Source organism: Neoarthrinium moseri (assembly GCF_022829205.1).
Source record: "Neoarthrinium moseri strain CBS 164.80 chromosome Unknown scaffold54_Wmoseri_CBS_16480, whole genome shotgun sequence".
NCBI lineage: Eukaryota > Fungi > Ascomycota > Sordariomycetes > Amphisphaeriales > Apiosporaceae > Neoarthrinium > Neoarthrinium moseri.
In genome coordinates, this window is record NW_026055168.1 from 60,913 (window position 1) to 87,817 (window position 26,905).

Sequence of the window (26,905 nt, forward strand, 5' to 3'; positions counted from 1 at the left end):
ACTGCCCGCTGGCTTGCCCAGGTGGGAAGGTCGGGCCCCGAGGCCCAGAGCTGAACTTGCCTGAGGGTTGAGGCTGGCTTGCTTGGCTGCAAGTGCGAGGGAGCGAGGAGCCGCGAGCTGGAAAAGGGCAGCGAGGGCGGCGATCTATATCTACAGAGGCGCGCGGGTCTGAGGGCGGGCGAGGGTCTGGACATAGACTCCAGGCGGCCCAGGTGACGCAGCGTCATTGGGCAGGGAGAGACGCAGCAATTATATACAGAGCGAGTGTCCCCGGCACTGGACGGTGGGAATACAGAACGGGGACCCGGCGGTCCGCAACAAGTACAAGTGGAAGGAGGGGATGGGGGCTGCCAAATGGGGTGCCCGGTGAATGCAAATCAGATCCTGCTGGACATCAGTGCATGCGAATGAATGGCCGTGGGCTGCCGGCGTTGGTGACGAGCTCGACGAGGCCGGCGCAATCAAGAGCATGGAACGAGGCAATCCGAAGAAAAAAGTGCTCCCAGGTTCCCGCGCGCCCACGTTGTCATGCACCTGGCCCCCCTGGCCCCCTGGCACCCCCCGGGGGGCCGTTCCTTAGGTAGCACCCCTAACACGCTACCCCTACCCGGCAAGCCGAGCCGCGAACCAACAGCGCACCACCACAGGGACCGACACCAAGGACAGTGCCGCGCTAGCGGTGTGCTGTGCTGCTGTGTGCCCAAAAGTGTGTGTACCGCACATAGCATGTGTGTGTCCAGTGTCTGTGTGTGTCTGTCCTTTCGGTTACCTCTTATGGGCGTTGGTACCCTGGGCTGCGGCCTACCTAATGTTGGCACCCAGGCCCCCTGATTGCATGTACCTAGCTTACATATGGCCCCTACTGGACGGTACTGTATGTGCCATGGCATGGGCGTGCATGGGTGCTGGGGCTGGGCCCCACCCTGGGCCGATCGCCTACAGCCTACAGCCTAACCGCGGGGTTGGCGCTCGTTTCGAGCGCGCTGGCGACAACCCCTCCTTCCCTCTTGAGAAGGCACGGCGTTAATTTCGACTCCTCCAGGACGAGGGTATGTACTTATAGCAGGGACAAGGAGGACGGGCGATGGATACCACGTAATGAAATTATCATCGTCGCGCGACCTCGTCTCTCGCCGCGCCTGTCCGACGATATCCTTTGGCCGTGGCCGAGGCCTTCGGAGTTGGAAGTGGAATTGAAATTTGTCAACCAGACACAGACTTCTGCTGTCCTGCTCCACAAAGAACCGGCCAGCTCCATGTCCGATGTCCGTAAACATGCAATCTCCTCTCCTTCTATTCCAATGGATGAATGGATGGCTGGCTGGCTTGACGAGCGCTCTCCACATCGCACACCCAGCATTCGCTCAAGACCGGAGCACAGGGAAGGAGAGAAAGGTGGTCGGACGAGAAAGAGCTCGGCCGAGAGTCCATACCAGCAGCCTTGGTTCCCCATTAACTTATTATTAGAATATAATCTATTTCCTCGTCTTGCGCGCGTGCTTGACCAGGTTTTCTATAACCCCCTCGAATGCCTCCCTGTCGCCAATCTTCTCGTCTGTCCTCTTCTTCCAGTGCTCGAGCAGCTCCTTGGCCAAGCCGTCCAGCTCCTCGAGCTTCTTGATGTGCCCTTTGAGCTCCTCGTCCGTCATGCCGTTCAGGGCCTCGTCTGTCGTCGTGCAAAGCTGCTTGGCCGCCACGAGGTCCAGAGCCGGTTCCGGCGGCGGGCCCTTCCTCCTCTTGGACGACGATCGAGGCTTCTCCTTGCCCTGTGAATCCAGCGACACGTTGGAGTTGTTTGCATCCGTCTTCCTGACCCGTGAAAGCGAGCGAGAGTCGATTGACGTCCGTAGAGATCCATTCGAGGTGACCCGGTGCAACGAAGGTAGGATGAGCTTCTTCTGCTTGGAGGCAGGCAGGATCTCGTCCAGGTCCACAGGCACGCCGAGTGATACTAGGAATAATCGTCTAATACGTGACCGTATCCAGTCGGGCGGCTGTAGCGGCGGCGGCGCTGCCAGTTGCGACCATAGGGACGCGCTTCGTGGGTTAAAAAAGATGGGGTTCTCCTTGGGGGGAGATGGGGTTACGGGCAAATCTGCCAAGTCAGGTGGGTAGAGAGCGTCCAGATACGGTTCCGTAGCTGCTACTATGTCCTCTGAGTCGAGACCGTCTAGGTCCAAGATGGGCTGGAAAAGGAGTGGATTGTCAGCTCGGGCAGACTGCTATGTAGACTAGGTGCTAAACATACAAATGAGGGTGTAGAGGCCGGCGGCGGCGCAGCCACGGGTCCAGGAGGAGGAGCCGCCGTGTCCGCCTCGGCCTCTTGAAATCCATCGTCAAAGTCGCCAAAGTCGGCGTCTTCGTCGCCTTCCTCGAAATCGTCAAAATCGTCACCGAAGTCATCATCATCATCTTGGCCATCGTCATCCGCTCCTTGCTCGTCAAAGCCGCCAGTCGACCTGGCAGCCGAGGACTTTCTTCGCCGGTGTTTCATGGGGGACTTGAGAGCAGGAGAGATGGGCGCAGCATCTACGGGGACAAGGTCAATCGAGGTGGGTAGCTCAGGAGGATCTGGCGGCCGTACCGGTTCCTTCTCCAGTAGTCTCTAGCGAGGCGGGCATGGTGTTGGCCTCGCCCGTGCCGTCTGGCTTCCGAACATAATCTGGGGCGGCGTCTGCTTGGCGGAGGTCCTCCTGGAAGTGGTGGGTGGTGGAGCCCGGGCCGTCGGCAGTCTCGTCGACGACGGTCTTGGGGATGGGCTGCCCTCCCGGCGTGGGCGTGTCGGTCGACGCTGCTGATTCGGCTTGTGCTTGAGCCTGGGTCTCTGGGATGATGGCGATCTCGTCCGGCGCGGCATCGCCAGTGCGTTTCTCGTAAGCCTCGGTCCCGGGGACTTCGCCGTACGATGGCTCGTCGTCCACCTTCTCAACTCTGGTCTTGGGCACGGGCGAGGCTGGCGTAGGGGTCTCGGCAGGGACGGATTGAGCGTCCGAGAAGTGGTCATCAGAATCGGAGGCTGCGGTATATAATGTTAGAGCCGTGGCCAGGCAGAGAGGCGGAAGAAATGGGGGATATAGTTTGTCATGCTATATACACATACTCAACTCATGAGCACCAGGATCTGCAACGTCCTTCCGCTCGGGGGGCTCGAGACTCGAGGATCTTCGGCGGCCCTCAGACATGTTCTTGGAGCCTGTTGGTGTCGAGCTGCGTGCTGTATGAAGTATCGCACCAGCAGGTAGGCGCGCCGGACGATCTGGCTCGACAAGAAGAGCTTTGTAGGGGGGAGCTTGAATCTAGGTCGGTGGGCAACTCAGGTGTTGTGCGTGGCTGAACAATCTCATGGAGATGGGATGAAACGCAGAGGACGGTAGGATATTGCAGAGGGGAGAGGTGCAATGCAGAGGAGGCGGCGAGATGGCGATGCTGGAGGGAATGACGCGGTTGGCTGGACTTGATCCCCTTAGTCGATTGATGCTCGTCACTGACGATGGGGGAGGAAGTTGGGTCCCACGGATCGTGGACGGGCTTCGACTGGGACTGGCAGCCTTAGCTAGAGGTTAGCATTGGCTGATGGGCCCATATTTCGGCTGCTAGGCTGCTAGGCTGTTTCGGTCCCAGGCCTAGACTGCTGCTACAGTACCTACCTTCTCCTGCTGGCACGCGCTGGCTGGCATACCACAGTACCTACCTAGGTATCGCAGTGTAGTGTGCCCCGGTGAGTGGCCAGCCTCGTGAGAGAGTGGGGAGGGGACCCAGGCGGCCTAGCATTCACCCAATCCGACGGCGCTGGGTGGATGGATAGGGCTTGGCGGCGAGGCTGGCTGCCAGGCCGCCCGGCCGCCCGGCATGGTGCGTGCTGGAAATCTCGCGCTAGGCACGGTGCGGTAGGTACCACAGTACTTACTGACTTGAGTTAGCCACTAAGATTCCCACGGTACGTGCCCAAGGTTAGCGGAGCAAAGGCGCGTTCAGCAACTGTCTGGTGCTTCCTTGCCCGTGCTTTTTTCTTTGCGAAGCTATCTCGCGAAAAGTGACAGCCCGTCACCTCACAACAACCGCCCATTTACTCAGCGACGGACTGCACACCGCATCCGACCAGACGACGACTGCCTCGCTGCGCTGTCTAGCACGCACAACAAGCAGCCTGCAAACGCCCCGAAGCGTGTCCGCGCCCGCGCCCGCACCCGGGACCCTACAGGCATCCCGCCTGGCTCACGGCATCCAGCGAGCTAGCGACGTAAGGATGAGAGATCTGTGAGACCCGACCAACAACTATCCCATCTCGACGCCACCTCGACATCAAACCGCATTCCAGCCTGCCAGCCCCTCCCAAGGCCCTAGCTGCCCATCATGTCCTTCACCTTCGGCACTCCCGCCAGCTCGGCCGCCCAAACCACTGGTGCCACCACCTCGACTGCACCCACAACCTCCCTGTTTGGCTCCTCGGCCAAACCTGCATCGGGCGGTGGTCTCTTCGGCCAGGCACAGTCGTCCGGAACCCCCAGCTTCGCCTTTGGAAACGCCAGCGGCGGCGGTGCTAGTGGTGCTTCAACACCCGCCTCTGGAGGCGGTCTATTCGGCAACTCGGCTGCCAAACCCGCAGACCAGAAGTCCTTGTTCGGCGCCGCGTCCAGTGCTGCTCCTGCCTCAGGTACGACCACGCCTACGACCACGGGCCCATCTGGTGGACTGTTTGGTGGTGCATCTACCTCTCAGCCAGCAATGAGCAGTGGGTTGTTTGCCAACAAGCCGACCCCGCCAGGCGGTTTGTTTGGCAACGCCAGCTCCGCCCCGGCCTCCAGTGCAGCACCCGCCGCATCAACGACCGCCAGCGCATTCCCCTCGGGAGGCTTGTTTGCCAACAAGCCCACCTCGGCCAGTACACCAAGCACGCAACCAGGCAGCCTGTTTGCCGCCCCCAAGGCTGGCTCCTCGCCGTCGCCCTTCGGTTCTGCCAACACCAGCACTCCTGCCACGACAGCACCGACGACGGCCACGACTTCGGCGTCTCTATTTGGATCCGCCAGCGCTACCCCTGCGGCGACCGGGCAGACTGGCACAACCGGCTCGACGTCCCTGTTCGGATCTTCCAATGCCCCCGCAGCTTCTGCCACTGCAACTCCCGCCAAGTCCATGTTCAGTAATCTGCCCTCTACGACTCCCGCCGGCGCACCGCCGGCAGCTGATGGGCAGAAGACCGAAGCCAAGAAGACGAACCTTTTCTCCGCTGCAAGTGGGCCATTGCCCAAGCAGCAAGGAAGCCTGTTTGCGAACAACGGCCCGCCCAAGGCGGCTGAAGGTGGTTTGTTCGGCGGAGCAAAGCCCGCAGCTTCCGAACCGGCAGCTACTGGCGCTGCTACTTCTTCATCAACTCCCTCATTGTTCGCCAAACCTGCCGATACACAGGCTAAGCCTGCAGACTCCAAAGTAGGCGCTGCGGCTACCACTGCACCAGCCTCTGGGGGTTTGTTTGGAGCCGCCGGGGCTAGCTCTTCTTCATCTACGCCAGCTACAACGGCTGCCTCATCCGGAGGCCTGTTTGGGAACACCGCCAAGCCGGCTACAGGTGCAGCTTCGTCTGAGGCTCCCAAGTCGGCCGGGGGCCTGTTTGGCGCTGCAACTTCAACTTCTGCTCCTGCGACTTCAAGTGCCACCGCTACTTCAGGGGCGGCCAAGCCAGCGGCTGGTGGTCTGTTTGGCGGTGCCGCGGCGGCTACCACCGCAGCTCCGTCCTCAACACCGGCAGCTGCCGCCGCAGCACCAGCTACAAGCTCTGCCCTTGGCGGTGCAAAGGCGGCCGGTACCCCCGTCACTCAACCCGCTTCGAACCCTCTGGGAGCGTCTACCACGGGACCCACATCACAGTTGGCTCGCCTCAAGAACAAGACCATGGACGAGATCATTACGCGTTGGGCGACCGATCTGTCCAAGTACCAGAAGGAGTTCAAGGAGCAAGCAGCCCAAGTGGCTGCTTGGGATAGACTTCTTGTTGAGAACGGCGCCAAGATTCAGGAGTTGTACCTGAACACTTTTGAAGCAGACAAGGCCAGCCGAGACGTCGAACGACATCTGATCACGGTCGAGAGCCAGCAAGAAGAGCTCGAGGTCTGGCTTGATAAATACGAGGCCGAAGTCGACCAGATGTTCTCTAGAGACATTGGTCGCGCCGAGTCCTTGGCCGGCCCTGACCAAGAACGCGAGAAGACGTACAAGCTTGCCGAGAAGCTGACGGATCGGTTGGATGAGATGGGCAGAGACCTGACCAAGATGATCAAGGAGATCAATGACATCTCCGGCACGCTCAGCAAGGGCAACAAGCCCGACGACCCGGTGAGTCTTTACACTTGTGCCTCCGAGTTTGCCTGGTACCAGAACACTAACACACATCTCGCAGTTGAGCCAGATCGTCCGCGTGCTCAACAACCACCTGACCCAGCTGCAGTGGATCGACACCAACGCTGCCTCCCTGCAGGCCAAGGTCAACGCGGCACAGAAGGCAAGCGCCACCATCGGAAACCAGTACGGCGGTTCGGAGCAAGACGCTGCCGAGAGCTTCTACAGATCTTACATGGGTGGCCGCAGATGAGACGCGCCCTCTCGGTTCTGCTATTATGGATGGAGACGGGGACAAGCTGTGTAGACTATCTGGGCCGAAACCCACGGGACCAGGCATCTTGGTAGATACGTAAAACGGAGTTCAGGCTTGGATGCAACATTGTGTGTCACTGTACATACCAGGGAAGAGTCGCTAGTCTCTACCCTCTTCGTGGTCTTTCAAGGGGGGAAATAATAAGGGAGTGATGGCGTGTATCAAAGCTGTAGAATCTGTCTTGCTGCTGTACTCTGTGCTACTTTTGTCTCCGCTGGATTGATCGGCAAGAACCTTGGCCCCCAAGTATCCAAAGCATGTTCGGGGGACCAGTATTTCGTAATCCCCACGGTACCATCTACACCTGTCTTTCTTTTGATGGCTGCAAATGATGACGATGTATTGTCAGGGGGCTTTGCGTACGAGATGTTACGAAATTGTACCTGTGAACTCGGGGTATTGGCAGCTTCAGATATCAAGAAATATCTATACACCTTCCAAATAAGTCCAACTCTTAAAAAAGCGAGCGTTCGTAGCACCCCGTTCAAGGCAAACATGAAAATAATCAATCACATTTTCAGATCAGCGCTTGGTTGACCACTAGCTTCAGCCATCGTACATAATAGCATTACACGATACAGCAGGACCAAGTAACCCCATAGATAACACATGGGAGCAGGAACGTGTATGGGAGCTTCGGTCTGTTCTTCGTCACAACTAGGGAACACGTGGTCGAGGTGGGGATTTTTTCTCAATTTGAAGATCCATGCATACCCGTCGGGACAGCACGATAGGGTATGTATATGTACACCGGACTACGGCTACTAGTAGTCCATTCATACACACAACCTCGGAACTACACACGCCTCATTTCTGAAGGGTCCGAACGCCCGCATCTCTACAAGCCTTCGTTATCCGTTCCTCGCCCGTGGAAAACAAGAAATTCCAAGCCTCCGAGAAGGGCTTAGTTCTGCTCGCCGCCTTGCTCGCGAGTCAACTCGTCACTGAGAGACACAAATCAGCACAGGTTCCCACTCGTTGTCTTCCTGTCGGTTCCCTGCCCACAACCCCCTGCCTCAGGTATACACATATTCCGTCTAGGCAGGCGGAATATTGGGGATGGGGAGGGCGGAGGGTTGGTCCATGGAGGTGAAGGGGTCCGCAGGAGGGAAAGGGGAGGAAACATACATGTGCTCGCCCAGCTTCTCGAGGTGGGTCTGCTGCTCGGCGATCTTCTTGCGGAGCTCGATGAGCTTTTCCTTCTCGCGCTGGCGGATGGCGTAGTCCTCGTTGGCCTTCTCGCGGCGCTGGAAGGCGTCTCTGTTCGGGGCGGAATTCCCGGGTTAGCCATCTTTGTGACTTGCTCTATAGGGCGTTCTGACCCTGTCTCTATCTCCGGCCCTCCTTCTCCCAAAATTCTTCACGAGAGGGAAGGGCCGTGGCACACGGGAAATGGATCGCTTACCCTTGGCCGCCGGTTCGCGGGGGGGCACCAGTGTCGCCCTCGCCCATGACACGGCCGGTGATGGAGAAGGCCCGGCGCGAGATCGGGGTGGCAGCCCAGCTGCGCATGGGGACCTTGGCAAGGGTCTGTCTGTACATGACTGCGGTTTGTCTGCGTGGAAAGTGTGTCAGAAAGCCGCCTGTAGAATTGCAGGCGTGTTCGCCCTTCCCCGTACTTCCGGACGAGAAGGCAGATTCGATTGGGGAGGCTCAAGCTGAAGCTCGGTGCGCACGTAGCACTCGAGGAGCAGGAAGCCGGAGGCCCGAAGCTCGAGAAGGGGACGGGACGCGATGGGATGGGGAGCATGCGTACCTGGTTTGATTCAATTGGGTTTCGAATGCTGTGATGAGTGGAAGGGATTTTTGGGCGCCAGAGAAGACGGAAGCGAAGCGAGGAGCTTATGTTGCTACGCTGCGTCCGTGGTAGAGCTCGGCTGATGACGGAGCTGCAGGCCGAGAGTGGAGCCACCGACACCACCTAGACCCAGCAACGGATGCCTGTCTGGTGGGAGCAGGTCAGGCCACAGTAACGAGACGGGCCGGCTGGATCCGAAGCAGCTGGCAGGGACTAGAACCTGCCATATACCCGCGGACTATGTAATCATGTCTCGTCATGAGGGTGTTGTGTTGTCCAAAGCAAAAATAACCAGATCAGGTGGTTCGTCGAGGCACTCACTGAGGGGGAACTGGCAAGCCCCGTCGTTGCGTTGTGATTGCCGTTGCCTTGGCTGTTGGTTTGTTGTATGTCTCTGTCTGACTGTCTACTATGGTATTTGCTGCTCGTTATACTAGGCGGCCGAGTGGATCACTCTGAGGTCCTGCTCATTCTAAATTTGGCAGCCGAGTTACGTGCACCTGCTTTGCCATGTTACCGACTTAGAAAGCTGTCCTCGCATGCTCGTTCGACGACCGCCATTCTGGCAGTGGACCATACGGTGCGAAACATCAATTGAGCTGTCGCTCTCTACAGAAAACTCGACGCCCCAAGTTACCGAGGGCATAATTCTCCGGACACGCATTGACTGGCTGTGACAGCCTGCCGCAGACGTGGGGTTACAGGAAATGTCTTGGCAATAAAGGCCATTTCTGCGTAACAGAGCGTCCGCCCCCGTACTGCGTAACCGTCGTCGACCTAGTGGCTCAGCTCCTCCCGCGGCGGTGGTCTAGTGACGTCGTTTAAGCTCGCTGTGGCCACACACCACCGGCCTAGCCCGCGATGACTGGTCAGGGTTCTCGACGGCCACGACGTATCACCTGATGGGCCGCAGGAGATCTGAAGAGGCCTGCATGATGCCCTCTGGAAGGTTTCTTGGGATGGTGGTGGTGGTGGTGGTGGTAAGCTTGCATTGCAGACCCCGACGTTATCTTGCGATCTCCGTTCCCGTCCCTTGCCCGATTCCAAGGTCCCCTCTTTTCAAGCCATCCACGGACCCTGCGATCATCCTCAACCAAATACTTGGCTCGTGCGCTCGCTCATCAAAGGGTTTGTGTCTTGGACTGGGAATTCGCGCCCTGATTGGTGCCGCCATCCAGGCAGGGCCAGGCGATATGGACATTTGTACATGCCTGAGACGCATCAACGGGCGGTTGGCATTGACAATGGGATGGCAGGAGGTCTCAGCCGCAAGCTTTGACACCAGACCAAGCTCACTATGCCATCTGTATCGACGATGGAAGTCGCTAGAAGTGCCCTATGGCTTACCGCCTGGACCCGAGCAATAATGATCCAGGGCGTTCGGGAGATATCTGCAGCAATTCTGCACAAGAGGCTCCATGGCAACTGTAAGAAGTGTTGTGCTGCAACTTACGGGCACCAAATAGTAGGCCCACACTCGACTGAGAAGCTTGAATGTCACCAGAGGAGAGTTGGACGTGCCGGAGCAGAAGGATTGGTCTGTGTGTGTGTGTGTGTGTGTGTACGTCTGTACCGTGACTTCTTCTTGTTTACCAACATGAGATAAAGCATGATGTGGCACTAGATGCTTGTCAGCCCAATGAGAAGCCCGTTTCGAATAGGGGAAGCAATCAGTCGGGCGAGCGACCCTGAGAGGACGTGAGGATCACAGACAGACACCCATGACCACGTCAACAAGGTACAAAGTAGAGATGCGTGTGTATAGCATGTACTATGTAGGTGCAGCAGAACGGGTGGGCCTATCTGAGAATGGGAATGGGAGAGTGCGCAATGGCATGGCATCTGCATGGCATTGCGCGGGCGGGCGGGCGTGAGGCTTCAGGAGGGGCACGAAACGGGCATCATTAGGCGGGGACTGGAGTGGTGACGGTCAGCAGCACCAGACGTCGTGTTGACGGGGGGGGCCTGGGGGGCAGACCAAGCGCGGATGGATGACTCCCAGTCCAGTGAGCACCTAACTTTTAGTCCAGCGTCCAGCCCAGTCAAAGTGCACCTGGGCACCATCCCAGGTGGCCCACCGCCCGTCCAGCAGTGCCCGCCCGCCCAGCTTGCCCCCCAGTTTGCCAGTTCCCAGTCCCAGCACCCAGCATCCCCCCCCCCAGGCGCAAATCAAACCCCCCCGTCCACTTGGATACATGTGGCCGCCGCCTTCTTCCTCTCCCTCCCACCTGCACCTTGGCTGCCCGCTTCACCTTCTCTCCGGCACCAGCCAACAAAACCCATCCCCAATTTCGACACTGCACCACTTCCGAAATCTTCTTGCCTTCTCCCCCCCAAACCACTCACAACAAACCCACACAAAGTCCCTCCCTTATTTTGTGCTTCACGCGTCTTGTGCAGCCCTTCCCTTCGCGATAACCGCAACAAACAAAAGGTGCGTGCCTGCTGAACTCTAAACCCGCCCGCCTGCCCACGGCACCCCTTGACCTATCACCTGGCCCATCCCCCATTGCCCAGTCTCTCCCGAGTCCCTCTCTCCTTGCCCTGCCTTGCCTGTGCTCTGCATCCTATCCTGGGAAACCCTGAGAGTGTCGTCATCGCCTGCCACGACGCTCACCCGACTGCACACGCCCTCGTCTCCCAGCGACGACCGCCAGTCCACCCTCACAGCACAATTCATCCATCAACAAATCTCCCCCCATTGCCAGTTCGCGACTGTACAGCACCCGCGCCGTCATCCCTTCCCCGTTCGACGACGCGCCCATCGGCTTTAGCGGTAGGCGCAAACCCCACCACGCTCCTGCGGGGAGGCTACAATTGTCTCGATGGTGACATCGGCCCTGCCTGAGGCTTCCGATTGTTCTCTCGCTTCGAGGCGCATTCGCCAGCTTGACGAAGGGCAAGGCAGTTGCCCAAGGCCTTCCTGCGGTCCCAAGCGGTTTTAATTCACTTCACGTCCACCCCCGCCGATGCGTCTGGGCTCTCCTTCCGTCCCGTTCACCTCTCCCCAAACTCTCGTCCTCTCACCTGACTCGGCGATTCACATTACACCATCGCCTCTCGTCTATTGTCCGCCGAGTTCCACTTTGCTGACGCATAAGCGCTGTCCTTGCAGTTCTCACAAATCCCACGTCCATCAATTACGACAAGATGGCCCACGAAGATGCGGTTTATCTCGCCAAGCTCGCCGAGCAGGCTGAGCGCTACGAGGGTATGTTATGCGTCCGACGCTCCTCCGCGTATGTGTCTTGCGCTCGGCGCTCGGCTGACTCCAAGTAGAGATGGTCGAGAACATGAAGATCGTCGCCTCCGAGGACCGTGATCTCACCGTCGAGGAGCGCAACCTCCTCTCCGTCGCCTACAAGAACGTCATCGGTGCCCGCCGTGCCTCGTGGAGAATCGTCACCTCCATTGAGCAGAAGGAGGAGTCTAAGGGCAACTCGTCCCAGGTCGGCCTCATCAAGGAGTACCGCCAGAAGATCGAGGCCGAGCTCGCACGCATCTGCGACGACATCCTCGAGGTCCTCGACCAGCACCTGATCCCCTCTGCTAAGTCCGGCGAGTCCAAGGTGTTCTACCACAAGATGAAGGGCGACTACCACCGCTACCTCGCAGAGTTCGCCATCGGCGACCGCCGCAAGGAGTCGGCCGACAAGTCGCTCGAGGCCTACAAGGCCGCCACCGAGGTTGCCCAGACCGAGCTTCCTCCTACCCACCCCATCCGCCTGGGTCTCGCCCTCAACTTCTCCGTCTTCTACTACGAGATCCTCAACGCACCCGACCAGGCTTGCCACCTCGCCAAGCAGGCCTTTGACGATGCGATTGCCGGTAAGTTACCAACACAGGCAGAAGTGAAAGTCCCCTTGGCCATTCTCTTACTGACGCATTGCACAGAGCTCGACACCCTCAGCGAGGAGAGCTACAAGGACTCGACCCTCATCATGCAGCTCCTCCGTGACAACCTGGTAAGCAGCACGGCCGTGATCAGTGCTTGGGGAGTAGCTGCTAACACAGAATCCAGACCCTCTGGACCTCCTCCGAGGCCGAGCAGCCCGCCGAGTCGGCTGCCCCCGCTGCCCAAGAGCCGGAGAAGGCTGCCGAGGCCCCCGCCGAGGAGCCCAAGGCTGCCGAGTAAATGTATTGATGCGCTTTTTTCTGGACCATACCTGCGAAGATGGTGGTTGTAGGGGCGGACCATGGATGGGATCTGGTGTCTATGGAGTGCGGCTTGTGAAACCTCTTCAGTTGACAATTCTGCATGCTTTTTGTTTTCCGCCGGCAAATACACAGACAAAGAAAGACCTATTGGGGAGAAAAGATGGATTTTTCTCTCTTTTTCCTTCAGGGAGGAGCATGTGAGCTAAGGGAGAGCTTTTGGAGGTCAATTGTACCGTGCCTGGCTTTTAGACTCTAATGCAAACCCGTCTGGACAAAATAAAAACCCTTGTTTTCTAACAATGTGACGATGCACATGATGATTGTGGTATTATGTGAGATTGAAGTTGGCTTGGCTTTGGAGCTGTCACCTTTCATCCATGGAGACCGACCAAGATTTGTACAGAGTTATGCGCTCGCTGGTTTGATTAATGCTCTAATGACATGCCATGCCGCCACGACTTTCCGCTCTTCAAGAGAATGCTCTATATGGTACAAAAACACATCACGGGCTGACCCATCCATGCCATCCATGCCACCCAAGCGCCTATATTACATTGCCGTAAAACTCCCTTGCCCAAAAAACACCACACCCAGACCCGCCGCCATCGGTCACGCCCCGCGGGTCATTCACGACCGACGGCCCCAAGCCGAGCCTACGAATCCCGCCCGGACTTGACGCTCGCGCTGGCCCCGCCGCCGATGGAGATGCCAAAGTTGAGCTTCCAGGTCCAGGCGCCGTTCTTGCCGGCGGCGCTGCCGCTGCGGACCTGCTTCAGGTCGGCGCCGTCGGCGCCGTTCTGCTTCTGCACCGTGCCGGCTCCGGCTCCCTCCGCCTCCTCGTCCGAGTCCTCGGCCTCGGCGAACAGCACCCGCAGCCACAGCGAGCACCCGATGCACTGCACCATCAGCTCGCCCTCCTCGCCGACCTCCTCCAGGTCCAGCTCGCGGAAGCAGTAGCCGCGCTTGGTGCCGCACCGCCCGCACGTCCGGTGGTACACCTGCGCGCGCCCGTCCCACCGCATGTCGTCCAGGTCGACCGTCTCGGTGCCCGAGCCCCCGGCCTTGGCCGCCGTCGACGTGTGCACGTTGAACGTGTACAAGCCGCCGCCATTGCCGTTGCCGTTGGCGTTGGCGTTCCTGCCGCTCTGGGAAGGCGCCGACGTCGACGATGACGACGAGGATGAATAAGTGGCCGCGCCGAACTGCGTCTGCAGCAGCCGCGTGTACTCGCGGCGGCGGCGGCCGTCGCTCAGCACCGTGTAGGCGTGCGTGATCTGGTCGACGGTGAAGGTCTCCTCGCTCCGGTTGCCGCTGCTGCCGTTCTCCTTGGAGGCGGCGTCCTGGGGGTCGGCCGGGGCGCCGGCGGCCTTGGCCTGCTGGTTCTTGTCCGGGTGGTGCTTGAGCAGGGCGCGGCGGTAGGCCTGCTTCACCGTCTTGATCTGGGTGGCGCTGTCCTGGCCGTCCAGCGACGTGGGCGTGATGGCCAGGATCTCGAAGAGCGTTGGCTCCTTACTCTTCTGATCCTTCTTGGGAGGCGCCATGGTGAGGGGGGGGGGGGGGGGGGGGATGTGTGTAAGCTTGCTTTGGCTTTTTGGGGGCCGCTTTTCTATGTGTATCTGTTCTGGTTCTCTTTAAAAGTTTTATTTACTGTTTGTGTCTGTGAATTCGCGAGATCTTATTTAAATCTGCACGGTAGTGTAGCATGGAGATCCAAGTTTTCAGATAGAGTTCAGGTCATATAGGAGGGATCTTCAATAAATGGTAGGCCGTCCTTGGCCGTTGATGTAAGTCGTGGGATTCGGGGTCTGAAAACTTGATTTGGGTACCGAGGCGTGCTGGGGTCCGCAAAGTTGCTTGGATGGAGGCTCCCGGAGACGGTCACGTGACCATGAACCGGATTGCGCCAGCTCCTGATTCCGGGACACGAAATGACGATGGTAGAGAAATATCGGACGAAGGAAATAAAGCACAAACCTTTTGGGGGGATGCAAACCACGTCTTGAGAGCTGCGTCCAGAGGCGGAACAAACAGTGGCGTAGCCCAATGGCTGGTGATGAGCGGCGAACTGGTGGATCGCAACGATTGCTGGTGGACTCGAGGGCCGTGTTGCAATGATTCTTTGGGTTTTGCACATATTGATACATTTTTTTGTACATTTTTCCCTTTCCTATTATGATACACCGTAGCCCTGGTTTGCCCCTTACCTGGGGAATTTGGTCCATTTGCGTGTACCCGTCTACAGCACATGGTTAGCAATTGGGGATCAGAGTACGAGATGTTGGTGTCGAGAACATACCTTCCGCCATTCCCTAACCAGCCGCGGCATGCCCAAAATAGCCGTACGTCTCTTTTCCATTCTACGGTATTGTCAGCACCAGTCCATGAAAGACGAGTTCGTATTCTACGGGGTCGGCGAGTTTCCCCGGTACCAGCACCAGAAAAACTCGCAGACGCCGCATAGAACAGCACGACATACCTCGGGGCCAGCATTCTCTCGTGGTGATGACCCTTGACCTTCTGTCCCACACCGGTACCCTTGACACGCAGACCCTCCTCGACACGCTTGCGAATGCGCTCCTCGGTGCCCTTGTTGGTGAAGGGCAGCAGCTCCTCAACGCCGGCCTCGCGGGCCAGCTTGACCAGCTCGGCCTGGCGGCGCAGGGAGAACTCGGGCTCCTGCCACTTGCCGGTGACGGGGTGCTTGTGTGGGAGGAAAGGGTTCGGCACAGCGCCCTCCTGAGCCTGTAGCGAATTCGCGCGTGTGTTGACGGGCAGGATCTGGGTGGGCGGGTACTTGGCCAGGAAGCGCTGCAGGCGCGGGTGGATGGCCTTGGCCAGCTCGACGTAGCGGTTGGCGACGGCGGCCATGATCGCAAGCGCTGCCTCTCTGCACGTTGCGGTCGGGCTCGGGGGCGAGGCGGGTTGTCGAGGGCTGGAAGGGCTGTTGATGAGCAGTGCAGGTCCGGTCCCCTGATGGAGTTTTGGCCGTGAGCGAAGCTCCTGCATAGGAAATTTCGGCTGGGTGCTGGCACTGGCGGGCGCGTTTCCTTAGCGGCAGAAGGCCCCCCGGCCACTGGAAAATCCCCGATTGGCTGCCTCGCCCGCCTAGACTCCGGCACGCCACAGCGCAGGCAACGGGCAGCTCTGGTGGGTATGGACGGTATCGACGCCGCCGTCAAACCCCTGCGGAAATACTACTCCTGCCCACCTACGTTAGGTATGTATGTACTCTACATAGTTACAGGCTAGCATCCGCCTTTTTTTTGCCGACGACCTTTTGCGCCGCCGTGCCTTGCGCCTTCAAAACGGCCCCTGAGAATACAAGACCCTCACCCTGCTCTCCCCTGGATCAGCCCATCGGTCACAGAAGTGGCAAGAGTTCTTGCGCGACCACCGACATCATGGGCATTCAGCCGCGTGCGCCATCCACCAACGGCACCGCCAACGGGGCACCGAATGGAGCCGCCAACAGCAAGAAGAAAGTTCCCCTCGACATCGAGCAGCTGTTGGCCAAGAAGAAGGCTGCCGACGACGCCGCATCCAAGCCCAGGTTCATCTCCAAGGCAGAACGAGAACGCATAGCGGCCGAGAAGGCAAAGGCGGAGGAAGAGAAGCAGCGACAGAGCAAGAAACAGAAAGACGACGAGGCGGCTGCCGCTGCGCGCAGCAGATGGAACAATCACTCAGACAGTCGCTCGGACGACCGCTATGGCCGGCCGAATGACCGCTACGGCAGAGACGGCAGAGACGGCAGAGATAGCAGAGATGGTAGAGACGCGCCCTCCGTACCAACTGGGCCCAGGGCCATGCGCCAGAACAATGCCAGCGAGAGACAGCCCCATAGAGGCGGCAAGAAGGATAAGGACGACAAGAAGAGACCCGCCCCCGAGGAGACAGAGGCCGCCTTGATACGAGAACGGTACATGGGCCCGCAGATGAACGTGTCGACATTTTCTGCCGACAAGAAGCGGAGGCGGACGACCGAGAAGAAGTTCAACTTTGAGTGGGATGCCGCCGAGGATACCAGCCAGGATTATAATCCCATTTACGCCGACCGCGTCGAGCCCACCTTCTTCGGCAGGGGCCGTCTCGGTGGCTTTGGCGACGACATGACCGAGGAGAATGCTAGGAAATACGCCCAGTCCCTGATAGAACGCGATCCCGAGAACGGCGAAGCGAGAGCCCAGGAGATGCTGGAGATGATGCGCCGTGCCAAGGAGAGGGCAAACCGCAACGCTCTTGGCAAGCACTGGTCAGACAAGAGTCTGGAGGAGATGCGGGAGCGCGACTGGCGCATCTTCAAGGAGGACTTCGGCATCGCCACCAAAGGCGGGCTGATTCCCAACCCCATGAGGAACTGGCAAGAGTCCGGCCTGCCGCGGCGCCTCCTTGATATCATCGCCCAAGTCGGTTACGACGAGCCATCCCCCATTCAGCGAGCAGCTATCCCGATAGCCTTGCAGGCTCGTGACTTGATCGGCGTCGCTGTCACCGGTTCCGGAAAGACTGCTGCCTTCTTACTACCCCTACTGGTCTACATTTCCGAGCTGCCGCCACTCACAGAGGCAACGAACAATGATGGCCCGTATGCCCTCATTATCGCACCTACTCGTGAGCTGGTTCAGCAGATCGAAACCGAAGCCAGGAAATTCGCGACGCCGCTTGGTTTCACTGTTGTCAGTCTAGTCGGTGGTCATGCCCTTGAGGAGCAAGCGTTCGCACTCCGTAACGGTGCTGAAATCATTGTCGCCACCCCTGGTCGGCTGGTCGATTGTATTGAGAGACGGCTGCTCGTTCTATCACAGTGCTGCTATATTATCATGGATGAAGCAGATCGAATGATAGACATGGGTTTCGAGGAATCCGTCAACAAGATCCTGGACGCCCTTCCAGTAACCAACGAGAAGCCGGACACAGAGGCAGCTGAAAATGCCCAACTCATGTCTCGCCACCTTGGGGGAAAGGACCGTTACCGCCAGACAATGATGTACACAGCCACAATGCCTCCTGCTGTGGAGAAAATCGCCAAAAAGTACTCTCGTCGTCCAGCCATCGTCACCATTGGTAATGCTGGTGAGGCCGTCGACACCGTTGAGCAGCGCGTCGAGTTCGTCGCCGGAGAGGACCGCAGGAAGAAACGCCTTCGCGAGATCTTGCTCGACGAGGGTTTCAAAGCCCCGATCATCGTATTCGTCAATATCAAGCGAAACTGTGATGCCATTGCCAAGGAGATTAGCCGCATGGGTCTCAGCTGCGTCACGCTGCACGGCTCAAAGACCCAGGACCAGCGTGAGCAGGCCCTGGGCTCGGTCCGAGCGGGCCACACCGAAGTCCTGGTGGCCACGGACCTGGCGGGTCGAGGTATCGACGTGCCCGACGTCAGCCTGGTCGTCAACTTCAACATGGCGCCGTCCATCGAGGCCTACACGCACAGAATCGGCCGTACCGGTCGTGCCGGCAAGAGCGGTGTGGCCATCACCTTCCTCGGCAACGAGGATGCCGACACCATGTACGACCTGAAGCAGATGCTGAGCAAGAGCAGCATCAGCCGCGTGCCCGAGGAGCTGAGGCGCCACGAGGCCGCCCAGTCCAAGCCCACGCGGGGCGGCGGCGGCAAGAAGGCCGTCGAGGAGTCGGGCGGCTTTGGCGGCAAGGGTGGGTGGAATTAAGTATAGTGGAGTTTTTGGGATACCATCAGATAGGAGAATGAAATCAAATGAAGCTTAAGTGGACTGTGATATTGCGTCAATCAACTGAATGGTTATCCATAGTTGTCTCGCTAAAGGCAGATAATTGTACTTCTCTTCCTACAACCCCTGAGCGAACTTATAGGCATGTAATTTTCGTTCGCCTTATCCAGCACTCGACTTCAATTACCGATAACTGATTGCCTTTCTTTTCAAGGACGTCTCATTTTGCAAGTCCACGTAAACCTGTTAGCTACGCTTTGATTTTCGTAGACGGCGCCGTTGCATAAAGAAAGATATTCAACGACCCTTTCCGCCAAGCGTCGCAAAGTCTCGAGCATCGGATAACCCGAAATGCAAGTAGTCCTGGCCTGCAATGAACTAGAGGACGGCATAGAAGGACAAGGACGCGTGTCCATACACTCACTGTCGTGAGAAGGTACCCTTACCATCAGGCCGCCTTATCAACGCCAAAGTGTACACACTACTGCGGTCAGACCCTGATCACTGTTTCACAGGCGACACCCATGGATATGTCTCAAATCCAGAGTGCTAAGACACCGGTGCCAATATTTCCACGCTCTAGGCCGTTGTAAGACAGGAAACGAGTGTAAGAACTAATAAGAGGGCGGCCATTAATAGGGGTGGCCCACTCAATTATACAGTTTGATGTTTTCTCACGTGAGTAATAGAGTTGTTTGATATTATCTATCTCTATACGCTTATAATATGACCAAGCAAGATACGAGACAGGCGGCTCCGGCTACGCTCCACATCCTGTGTGCGCCGCGTCCTGACATCGCACCAGCATACTGCAGCGATGTTGTCGGGCTCGGCGCGGCCGCCGTACTGGTCCCGTTGCCTCCGCCGGGCTGCGTGCCGTTGCCTCCACCGCCGCCCGAGCCAGCGAGCACGATCTTCTGCACACCGCCCGTCACCGTCTGCAGCGGCGCCACGAAGGCCATCTGGCTCCAGCTGAACTGCGTGTTGCGGCCGCCAAAGACAAAGACCTCGAAGCGGCCCGCAAAGCGGCCGTCAACCCACACCCGGGCACCGCCCACGGCGTCCCCCGTGATGGTGACCTCGGCCGGCGCCGCGACGGCGACGGGCTCGTGCGACGATGTCGTGGCGTTCACCCAGATGCGGCCCGGGTGGCCCGGGTCGAACCCGTCGGCCTCGGCCACCGCCCGCAGCGGGTACTCATAACCGTCGGCGCTGAAGACCAGGCTCTCGTTCGGCAGGAGGGAGAGCGCCGCGTCGTCCGAGGACAGCGTGAACGGCCCCGTGACGGACAGCGTCAGCGTGTAGTTCAGGCCCCTGCTGCCGCCGCCGAGTGTGACCGGGGTGTTCTCGTCCTCGTCGCCGCGGGTCCACGAGACGAAGCTCGTCTGGTGCCGCTCCAGGTCCTGCGACGGCGCGTGTGTGGCCCAGTACTCGAGCAGGGCCTCGACGTCGCCGGGCTGCTCGATCCGCCCGCCGTTCCACGCCTTGGCCGCGATCAGCGGGATCCCCTTGCGCATGGCGTAGTAGGCCTCGAGCTGCGTGGTGGCGTCGGGCCCGTTGTCGTTCCAGGCGGCGAGGATGGCGCCCCTGTCGCCCTCGCCGCCGGCGACCGGGACGAGCTGCTGCGTGGTGTTGGCGGCGCTGGTGTTGAAGAAGGACGGGTCCCACTGCCAGCTAGCGCTGTTGGCCTCGCCGTCTCGGGGCACGACGATGCGCGTCGTGTTGAAGAACTGCGGGTACGGCGCCGGCGAGATGGGCATGTGGTCGTTCTTGAGCGACATGTAGGCCCAGTAGTCGGCCGAGTTGATCAGGGCGTGGCCGTCGCGGCGCAGCTGCGCCGGGTCCGACTGCCCCAGCTGCCAGTGCTGCACGACGACGTCGCGGGCGATGGTGGTCCGGTTCGAGGGCTCTTCCGTGCCCCAGATCCGGACGCGCTTGCCGGAGGTGGCGTTCACGAAGGCGGCCATCTCGTTGACGAAGTGGTTGTAGTCGTCCGCCAGCGTCGCGTCGTACTCGTCGGCTCCGATGTGCACCTCCTTGGTCTGGAACCAGGGTAGGAACTCGGCCCAGATGCGCTTGACCGTCGGCACGCTGTCCGGATGCGTCAGATTCAGAAGGTCCTTCTTGGCCAGGGCCAGCTCGGGCTTCCACTTGGTGATGGCGAGGCAGTGGCCCGGAGCCTCAATCTCGGGGATCACCGTAATGCCCCTCTGAGCACAGTGCTGCTGGAGATCCTCAAAGTCCGCCCGGCTCAGGGTTTGGTTGGGCCTCTGCACGAGGCCGGCCGCCAGCTCCTCGTCCTCAGGGTGGAGAGAAAACTGCGTGTATACGTCGGTCCACGTCTCGTTGTGCCCTCGGTTCAGGGGGTAGTTGTCACTGGTGTGGTAGTGAAACTCAGACATCTTGAAGAAGGACGCGTATGTGCATAGGTCCTTCAGGAACGCGGGCGAATACCATTTCCTTCCGGCATCGAGCAGGTAGCCCCTTGTTGGGTAGTTTGGCGCCTCCTTGACCGAGATGCCTGGTACCTCGGTCCAGTTGCTCACGATGAGATACTGGAGCAACGTCCTTGTGCCCCAGAACACTCCCCGAGCTCCAGCTCCAGAGATGGTCGCTTTATCTCCTTTGATGATAAGCTGGTAGCCTTCCTCGGTGGGGGCACCAGTGGCGTACGTGAAGTCGCTCTCGCTGCCGTTGTAGAGGGAAAGCAGGATGCCCGAGGCGTCCTCAGCGAGGCTGTCAACCACTTCTAGCGACCAGTCCTCCTTTGTCAGGTCGGCCAGTTCATCTCGAAAGATCTGGGCGAACTCTTGCCCTGAAGGCGGGATCAGCGTCAGACCTCCCAGGTCCCTATGTGAAGCGAGGTCCCGCGTGATATATATCGACTTGGCGACATCCTTATATCTGAACGAGGCAGAGAGATCTGGCTGCCCGCTTGCTGGTGCTGCTATGGGTGGTGGAAGCAGCTGCAGTGCAAAAGCACCCACCGCAAAAGTGACGATGCCAAGCTTCATTGTGATGTATACATTTAGCCCTTTTATTCCTTTTTCACGCCAGCTTGGACGATGAATAAATATGGCAAGTCCCCAAAGGTAAATGCATGACTGGGAGGAAGCGGGGTCTTTAAAGACCCAAGTGCAAGAAGGCCTTATCTCATGAAGCAGAGGCCGAGGCCGAAGCCGAGTGTGCCTTACGAACTAGATATCGGTGGTTGGCGATGTCGGTGGTATCTCAGACCCGCACGACGTCGCGCCTCACCACCGGGTTGGAGTCTGGGGTTGATCAGCGGGGTCGAGGCAAGGGTCCCGTTGGAACGTTGCACACGTTCCCCAAGGCACCATGAACTAAACGTCGAGTCAGCCAGGCACGATGCTTGGCGCTCGTATCTACAGTACACGGTAGCGCCAGTGGCCCTGAGTTTTTAAGTTCACTGAACGATTCTGTAGCAATTGTGTTGATACTTGAAGCAGCCAAGGCAGGATAGGTATGTTGATAGGGATGCCACGACTAGGGAGACTTTCCGCTACTCAAACGCGAAACTAGTCAGGCCATGTCTCTCATGCCAGTAACAACAAACCAGATGAGGCATTAGCTGTAACTCAACTCTTCATCCGTATACCACAGTGTATCTACCTGCAGGAGCAATTTTCAAATGTCACCAGCGCAAGGAGTTTCCAGTGTGCCATATGGTATCGATTCACTCTATTTTCTGCCACAACCAGACACCGTACAATGCAGTTCCCTTTTTGTCTGCCTGAGTGCCTCCTCGTGGCATCGTAATCATCGTCTCACATTAGCCCCTTATACTGCCGTTGGCTCCAGAGTCACACCGCTATAGGCCGCAATTAGTATACACATGATAAATACCTGTTACAAGGGGACTGGTCACTTACGCGTTGATGGTGGCCCAACCAATCAGACGCCAATGCTTCTCGATACGGCGGGACAGAGCGATCTTCTCGCCCAGATTCGTGCAGGCAGGGGATGTGAGAGACAGCTTCGCGGCATCTTGCTTAATGGCAACGACCTTAGCACCGGTAGATGTCGATCCAATGTTAACCATGAGAACTTCGTTCTTGGCCAGCTTCGCGACCTTGGCCTGCTTGCCATCCGCGGTCCGGACACCCAGAAGTCTCTTGAGGAGGTAGAAGTTGACCTCGATCTCGCTGTAGATGGCAGGCAGGCGGCCCTTGAGACCCAAGACGAAACCGACCAGACGATCGGCTCGGCAGAGGGTAGGGTCGATGCGGGTACCGACACCGATCAGACCACCGGGGACGGCGTACTTGAGCTCGTTGAACTCGGAGTTGAGCGAGACGATTCTGCTCGAGATGGGCTTGCACTGCAGATTGCCCTTATCGTCGCGAGTGACAATACCTGGTCTGATCTCGATCTCGTCACCGAGCTTCAAGACACCGTGGAGGATACTGCCACCGGCAACACCACCCTTGAGCTCCTCGATCTCGGCACCGGGCTTGTTAACATCGAAAGATCGAATGACCATCATGTGGGGGTCCTGGGTGAAATCTCTGGGGGGCACAGGGATGGTGTTGACGATGGCCTCGTTGATAGCGTCAATGTTGAACTTGAGCTGGGCGGAGATGGGGATGATGGGCGACTTGGCGGCAGGCGTGCCACGGACGAACTTGAGGATGGACTGGTAGTGCTGCTGGGCAGCCTCCTCGCGCATCAGGTCGACCTTGTTCTGCAGAATAATGATCTTATCCAACTTCATGATCTCAATGGCAGCCAGATGCTCCGAGGTCTGGGGCTGGGGCACGGTTTCGTTACCGGCAATCAGGAGCAGGGCGGCGTCCATGACGGCGGCACCTGACAACATGGTGCTCATGAGAATGTCGTGACCGGGGCAGTCGACGAACGAGACATGGCGCAGAAGTCTGTACGTGCCGCTGCATCCGTCGCGCTCACACGGGGGGTCGACCTCCTTCTCGCTCTTGTAGCTTCGGAAGCAGGTCGGGCGCGGGCACTCGGCATTGTCACACTTGTAGATCTTGGCGTTGGCATAACCAAGCTTGATGGTGATGTTTCGGATCAGCTCGTTCTTGAAACGGACCGTCTGGACGCCCGAGATGGCCTTGACGACGGTACTCTTGCCGTGGGCGACGTGGCCAATGGTGCCGATGTTGATGGTGGCCTGCCGCGCGATGATCTCGGGGGTGAGCGGCGTTAACGTCTTGACGTCGAGGTCCTTGGGATCGGTCTGCGGGGGCAGCTCGGGGCGTTCTACGGGCGGGGCGGCGACCAGGGGCGTCTTCTTCATGGACGACTTGAGCGGCTTCTGGTCGAGGTCGTCGGCGCCGTCGTCGAGCTGCTGCTCGTCAACCGAGTCGCCAGACTCCGACTCGGAGTCGGGGATATCGTTGCCAAACTTGTCGGCCGACATGGTGGCGGGAATTCGAACGGGTTGCGGTGTCGAAGAGGTCTGCTGTTTTTTATGGGTTTTTCTTGCGGGAGGAGGAGAGTCGCGAGGAGGATTGCCGGCGTGGTGAGTCGGTTGCTCGCGTGTGTGTGCCGTTGGGATCCGACTTGGTGGGAGGAGAGATTGCTGCCAAATGACGAACGTTATCCCACCTTTGCCTCCAGTATTTTCAATTTTGTGGCGGTGGTGCAGTCACAGCGATGACTCCTCTGCCTCCAGCTGCTCAGGTGGGATGAGATGTCCGGCAGGTCTTGTCGCCAGCTGCCACCCCAGATAAGATAAGCTGGAGCTCGACGAGGTGAAGCGGGGCATCAGGCATTCCCCCGCCATGGTTCCCTATTCACACTTGACAGACTATTGCACAACCAGGACAACACTATTAGACAGACGGAGTGACCCGCCCCCCCTACATTTTACACCTACAAACAAGAGTCGCGTCTGGCGGGCTTTATCGTGTATTTCATTTTCCGATGTCGACAGGTCTTCTTTCTACAGGAGGCTTATTTGTCTCTACCGATATAACAGAAGCCAGCCAACTTGGGACACACATCCAGTAAGTGCCAAGTTAGGTTGGCATAGGTCTGATCATACCGAACTACGGGCCTGTGAAAGAAGCTCAATCAAATCAAGGATGCTGCTCCGGCACATCACATAGAATCTGCCCGACGTGTTTTGTATCAGTCCATGTCTTACCGCACATGGTCCAACCAGGCTGCCTGTAGACGACGATGTAATCGACAAAGAGTTCCCGGTATGGCATATGCTTGAGAACAGTTTTGCGTATACTTTATCCGTTTACGCCAAGGCCTCTAGGCAGATACAGCATATTCGACTGTTCATCGACGTCAAGTTTATCGTACCGATCGTGGGGTATACCAGTATAGGCTCTGGTTAGGAATTAGCTTCGTACTCCTGGACACGTGATAACACGGCCTTATTTTATAAAGCATAGCTGGTATTCTGCGCCGGACTTGAGGATTGACTTCCAGGAATGCGTATACACATACGCTCGGATCAAAACAGTATTGAGCTTTTTGCAAAGCAACAGTCCGGTCGGACGATATATGTTGCCGGTATAGAGATGCTGCTCGGGTAGCTCGTAGTCAAGTCATAGTCGCGGTTGGTCGGCGCTGGGATCCCCTGCAGCCCTAAAGTCTGGACGGACCAGGGAACGAACGGCTTAGCCTGGGGCATTCCACAGGATGGCTACACCACAGCCGACTCTACAAACCATCTCACTCAGGGAAGATGAAAGGCCAAACATTCCTCGGAGCCTCTGCACCGGACAGGGAATACAAGACAAGAAAACCGCATATTCTTGGAATGTGACGACAAGCATTACTCAATAGTTTGTCGAGCAGACCATGGACGTGATTATGGATCTGCTCTTCCATCGAATAGCAGCCAGACCGCCACCGTGGTTTAATTATAACACTGCTGCTCACGCGTCATCTCTAAGCGATCTCCGAAAATCGTCAGGCTTGACTTCGTGATAGCCCGGCTGGAGATCACTGCTGAAGAAAGAGCTTCCCAGATTTCCAGACAAGGTAGCAGTCTCCCGTCGGGCTGACCTCTCTGCTGGGTTAAATGGATGCACGCCCGCCAACGGGGAATGCAGGTCATTGGCTGGCCGGCCAAGCAAAGTAACCCTATGGTGGTTAAAAATATCCTCTGGCTGCCGCAAACGTGGGCTAAATGGGTGTGCCACGAGCCAGCCCTCCCGGTAGAAGTGGCGCCATGTCGACATTGTGTGGGTGAAAATGCCATGCAGCAAAGTCCCATCGGCCGTCGAGTCCTACGGAAGCACAGCGCAGACGAGGAGACTCGAGAGGGCCCGAGTCCAAAAGATCCCGGCCCCATTGCAACGGGAGAAACACCCGGGCCCACAGCACCCCGATCGCTCTTTGCCCTCTTGAGCTTCGTCCAGCAGCTCTGATGACAAGTGTGCGACCTTTCTTCCAGATTGAGTCGAGCCGTTTATTTTCGACTCTGCTGACATGCAGTACGCGATGCTACTTTCTTGCCCGGAATAGAGTGGCTGGGCTGCTGTCGTGTGCCCCAGCTCGGTGACTGTCCGTGGTCGCTGCTGTTCGCCTGCGATCTTCTGCTGGGGCAGCGAGGGGTTTCGCCGCTCGTGGTGCCATCCTCGCATAGGGTTTGCCTGACGAACACACAATTCGAGCAAACACCACACACTCTGTCTCTTGCTCCCGAGAGCCATCGGGCTATCTGGGGGTCTGGGCGACAAGAATGCATTTGCGGTACGCTTACCGCCCAATCCTGGGACCCATGCAATATGATCGCTGGGCATCACGCATCCCTCGCCTGTGATTGGGCAGGTGTTCCTGTCCTCGCATGCCGCACCTAGACCATCTACCTATCACGCGGAGAGTTGAACGACCAGGGTATAGCAAAGCGCTCGACAGGGTCGCGGCGGTTGGCCTAGTCCGTCCAACCAGATGCATTACCCGCCCTCTTTCTGTTCAGTCCCTGGCACTTGTTCCTCAACCTCGCATGTAAATTTGGCATCTCGAATACGCCCAATCGCTGCCGCTCCCTGCATCTGCAGACCTGTTGGCTGCAACGGCCGGGGCGGCAATCCCAGAGATGGCAATCAATGTTCGCTCCGCTCGGGAAAAGTGTACTTCTTGCTGCTAGTGACACGTAATGGCACCGTGACACCTTGCTCGGCGAGTGTCGCCTGAACTATCTGTGTCGCTGTACTTTGCCGGCATGCGATGTACTTCGCGTCCGGGTGTTCTTTTCGTCGTGACTTGCACAACCCCTCTTCTCTGATATACCCAGCCTCTCTCGCCTTGCGGCCACCGAGAGCTGTCATCAAAACTCTTCTTCTCCGGGTTAACTGGTCAGAAGTACACCTTTTCACCAGTCTGTCAGTCTGCGACGTCGACAGATACACAGGAGTGTCAGGCGGTTTGATCTGGAATCTGGCGATTCACATCAGATTCATCACGAATCCGGCGCCACTTGGTCAAGTCCCGGGCGTCTATTCGAGTCTATCTTGTCCACTAAGAAATTGGGTCCCTCTGCAACCGCCCTATCAGAGGAATCACCACTGGCAGTTCCAGACCCCTGGTCGTTGTGAGCAAATCCCATTGCTTCTTGCATAGGCTCCTCCACTAACGGCCCCATGCAGCGGCTGCTCT

At 58.1% G+C, this 26,905-nt stretch overlaps 9 protein-coding genes across 9 annotated transcripts; 3 read left to right on the top strand and 6 right to left on the bottom strand.

Annotated features, from left to right (window-relative positions):
* Window positions 1–1,475: 1,475 nt before the first annotated feature.
* JN550_010431 (uncharacterized protein) lies at window positions 1,476–3,182 on the bottom strand (the record flags this gene model as incomplete). Its single annotated transcript, XM_049308684.1, has 4 exons — window positions 1,476–2,186; window positions 2,249–2,529; window positions 2,585–3,016; window positions 3,101–3,182. The coding sequence occupies 4 exons, from the start codon at window positions 3,180–3,182 to the stop codon at window positions 1,476–1,478; spliced, it is 1,506 nt and encodes a 501-aa protein (XP_049167564.1).
* A 1,171-nt stretch (window positions 3,183–4,353) lies between these two features.
* On the top strand, window positions 4,354–6,589 carry JN550_010432 (uncharacterized protein; the record flags this gene model as incomplete). The annotated part of the gene is made up of 2 exons (XM_049308685.1): window positions 4,354–6,333; window positions 6,398–6,589. 2 exons carry the CDS (start codon window positions 4,354–4,356, stop codon window positions 6,587–6,589), a joined length of 2,172 nt encoding a protein of 723 aa, XP_049167565.1.
* A 1,100-nt stretch (window positions 6,590–7,689) lies between these two features.
* Window positions 7,690–8,194, bottom strand: JN550_010433 (uncharacterized protein; the record flags this gene model as incomplete). Its single annotated transcript, XM_049308686.1, has 2 exons — window positions 7,690–7,912; window positions 8,058–8,194. 2 exons carry the CDS (start codon window positions 8,192–8,194, stop codon window positions 7,690–7,692), a joined length of 360 nt encoding a protein of 119 aa, XP_049167566.1.
* A 3,406-nt stretch (window positions 8,195–11,600) lies between these two features.
* JN550_010434 (uncharacterized protein) lies at window positions 11,601–12,585 on the top strand (the record flags this gene model as incomplete). The annotated part of the gene is made up of 4 exons (XM_049308688.1): window positions 11,601–11,661; window positions 11,730–12,278; window positions 12,345–12,415; window positions 12,472–12,585. 4 exons carry the CDS (start codon window positions 11,601–11,603, stop codon window positions 12,583–12,585), a joined length of 795 nt encoding a protein of 264 aa, XP_049167567.1.
* Window positions 12,586–13,261: 676 nt separating this feature from the next.
* Window positions 13,262–14,149, bottom strand: JN550_010435 (uncharacterized protein; the record flags this gene model as incomplete). Its single annotated transcript, XM_049308689.1, has 1 exon — window positions 13,262–14,149. One exon carries the CDS (start codon window positions 14,147–14,149, stop codon window positions 13,262–13,264), a length of 888 nt encoding a protein of 295 aa, XP_049167568.1.
* Window positions 14,150–14,486: 337 nt separating this feature from the next.
* Window positions 14,487–15,476, bottom strand: JN550_010436 (uncharacterized protein; the record flags this gene model as incomplete). Its single annotated transcript, XM_049308690.1, has 4 exons — window positions 14,487–14,673; window positions 14,813–14,844; window positions 14,905–14,965; window positions 15,085–15,476. The coding sequence occupies 4 exons, from the start codon at window positions 15,474–15,476 to the stop codon at window positions 14,487–14,489; spliced, it is 672 nt and encodes a 223-aa protein (XP_049167569.1).
* Window positions 15,477–16,009: 533 nt separating this feature from the next.
* JN550_010437 (uncharacterized protein) lies at window positions 16,010–18,277 on the top strand (the record flags this gene model as incomplete). Its single annotated transcript, XM_049308691.1, has 1 exon — window positions 16,010–18,277. The coding sequence occupies one exon, from the start codon at window positions 16,010–16,012 to the stop codon at window positions 18,275–18,277; it is 2,268 nt and encodes a 755-aa protein (XP_049167570.1).
* A 740-nt stretch (window positions 18,278–19,017) lies between these two features.
* Window positions 19,018–21,312, bottom strand: JN550_010438 (uncharacterized protein; the record flags this gene model as incomplete). Its single annotated transcript, XM_049308692.1, has 1 exon — window positions 19,018–21,312. The coding sequence occupies one exon, from the start codon at window positions 21,310–21,312 to the stop codon at window positions 19,018–19,020; it is 2,295 nt and encodes a 764-aa protein (XP_049167571.1).
* Window positions 21,313–22,099: 787 nt separating this feature from the next.
* Window positions 22,100–23,702, bottom strand: JN550_010439 (uncharacterized protein; the record flags this gene model as incomplete). Its single annotated transcript, XM_049308693.1, has 2 exons — window positions 22,100–22,130; window positions 22,192–23,702. 2 exons carry the CDS (start codon window positions 23,700–23,702, stop codon window positions 22,100–22,102), a joined length of 1,542 nt encoding a protein of 513 aa, XP_049167572.1.
* Between the last annotated feature and the right edge of the window lie 3,203 nt (window positions 23,703–26,905).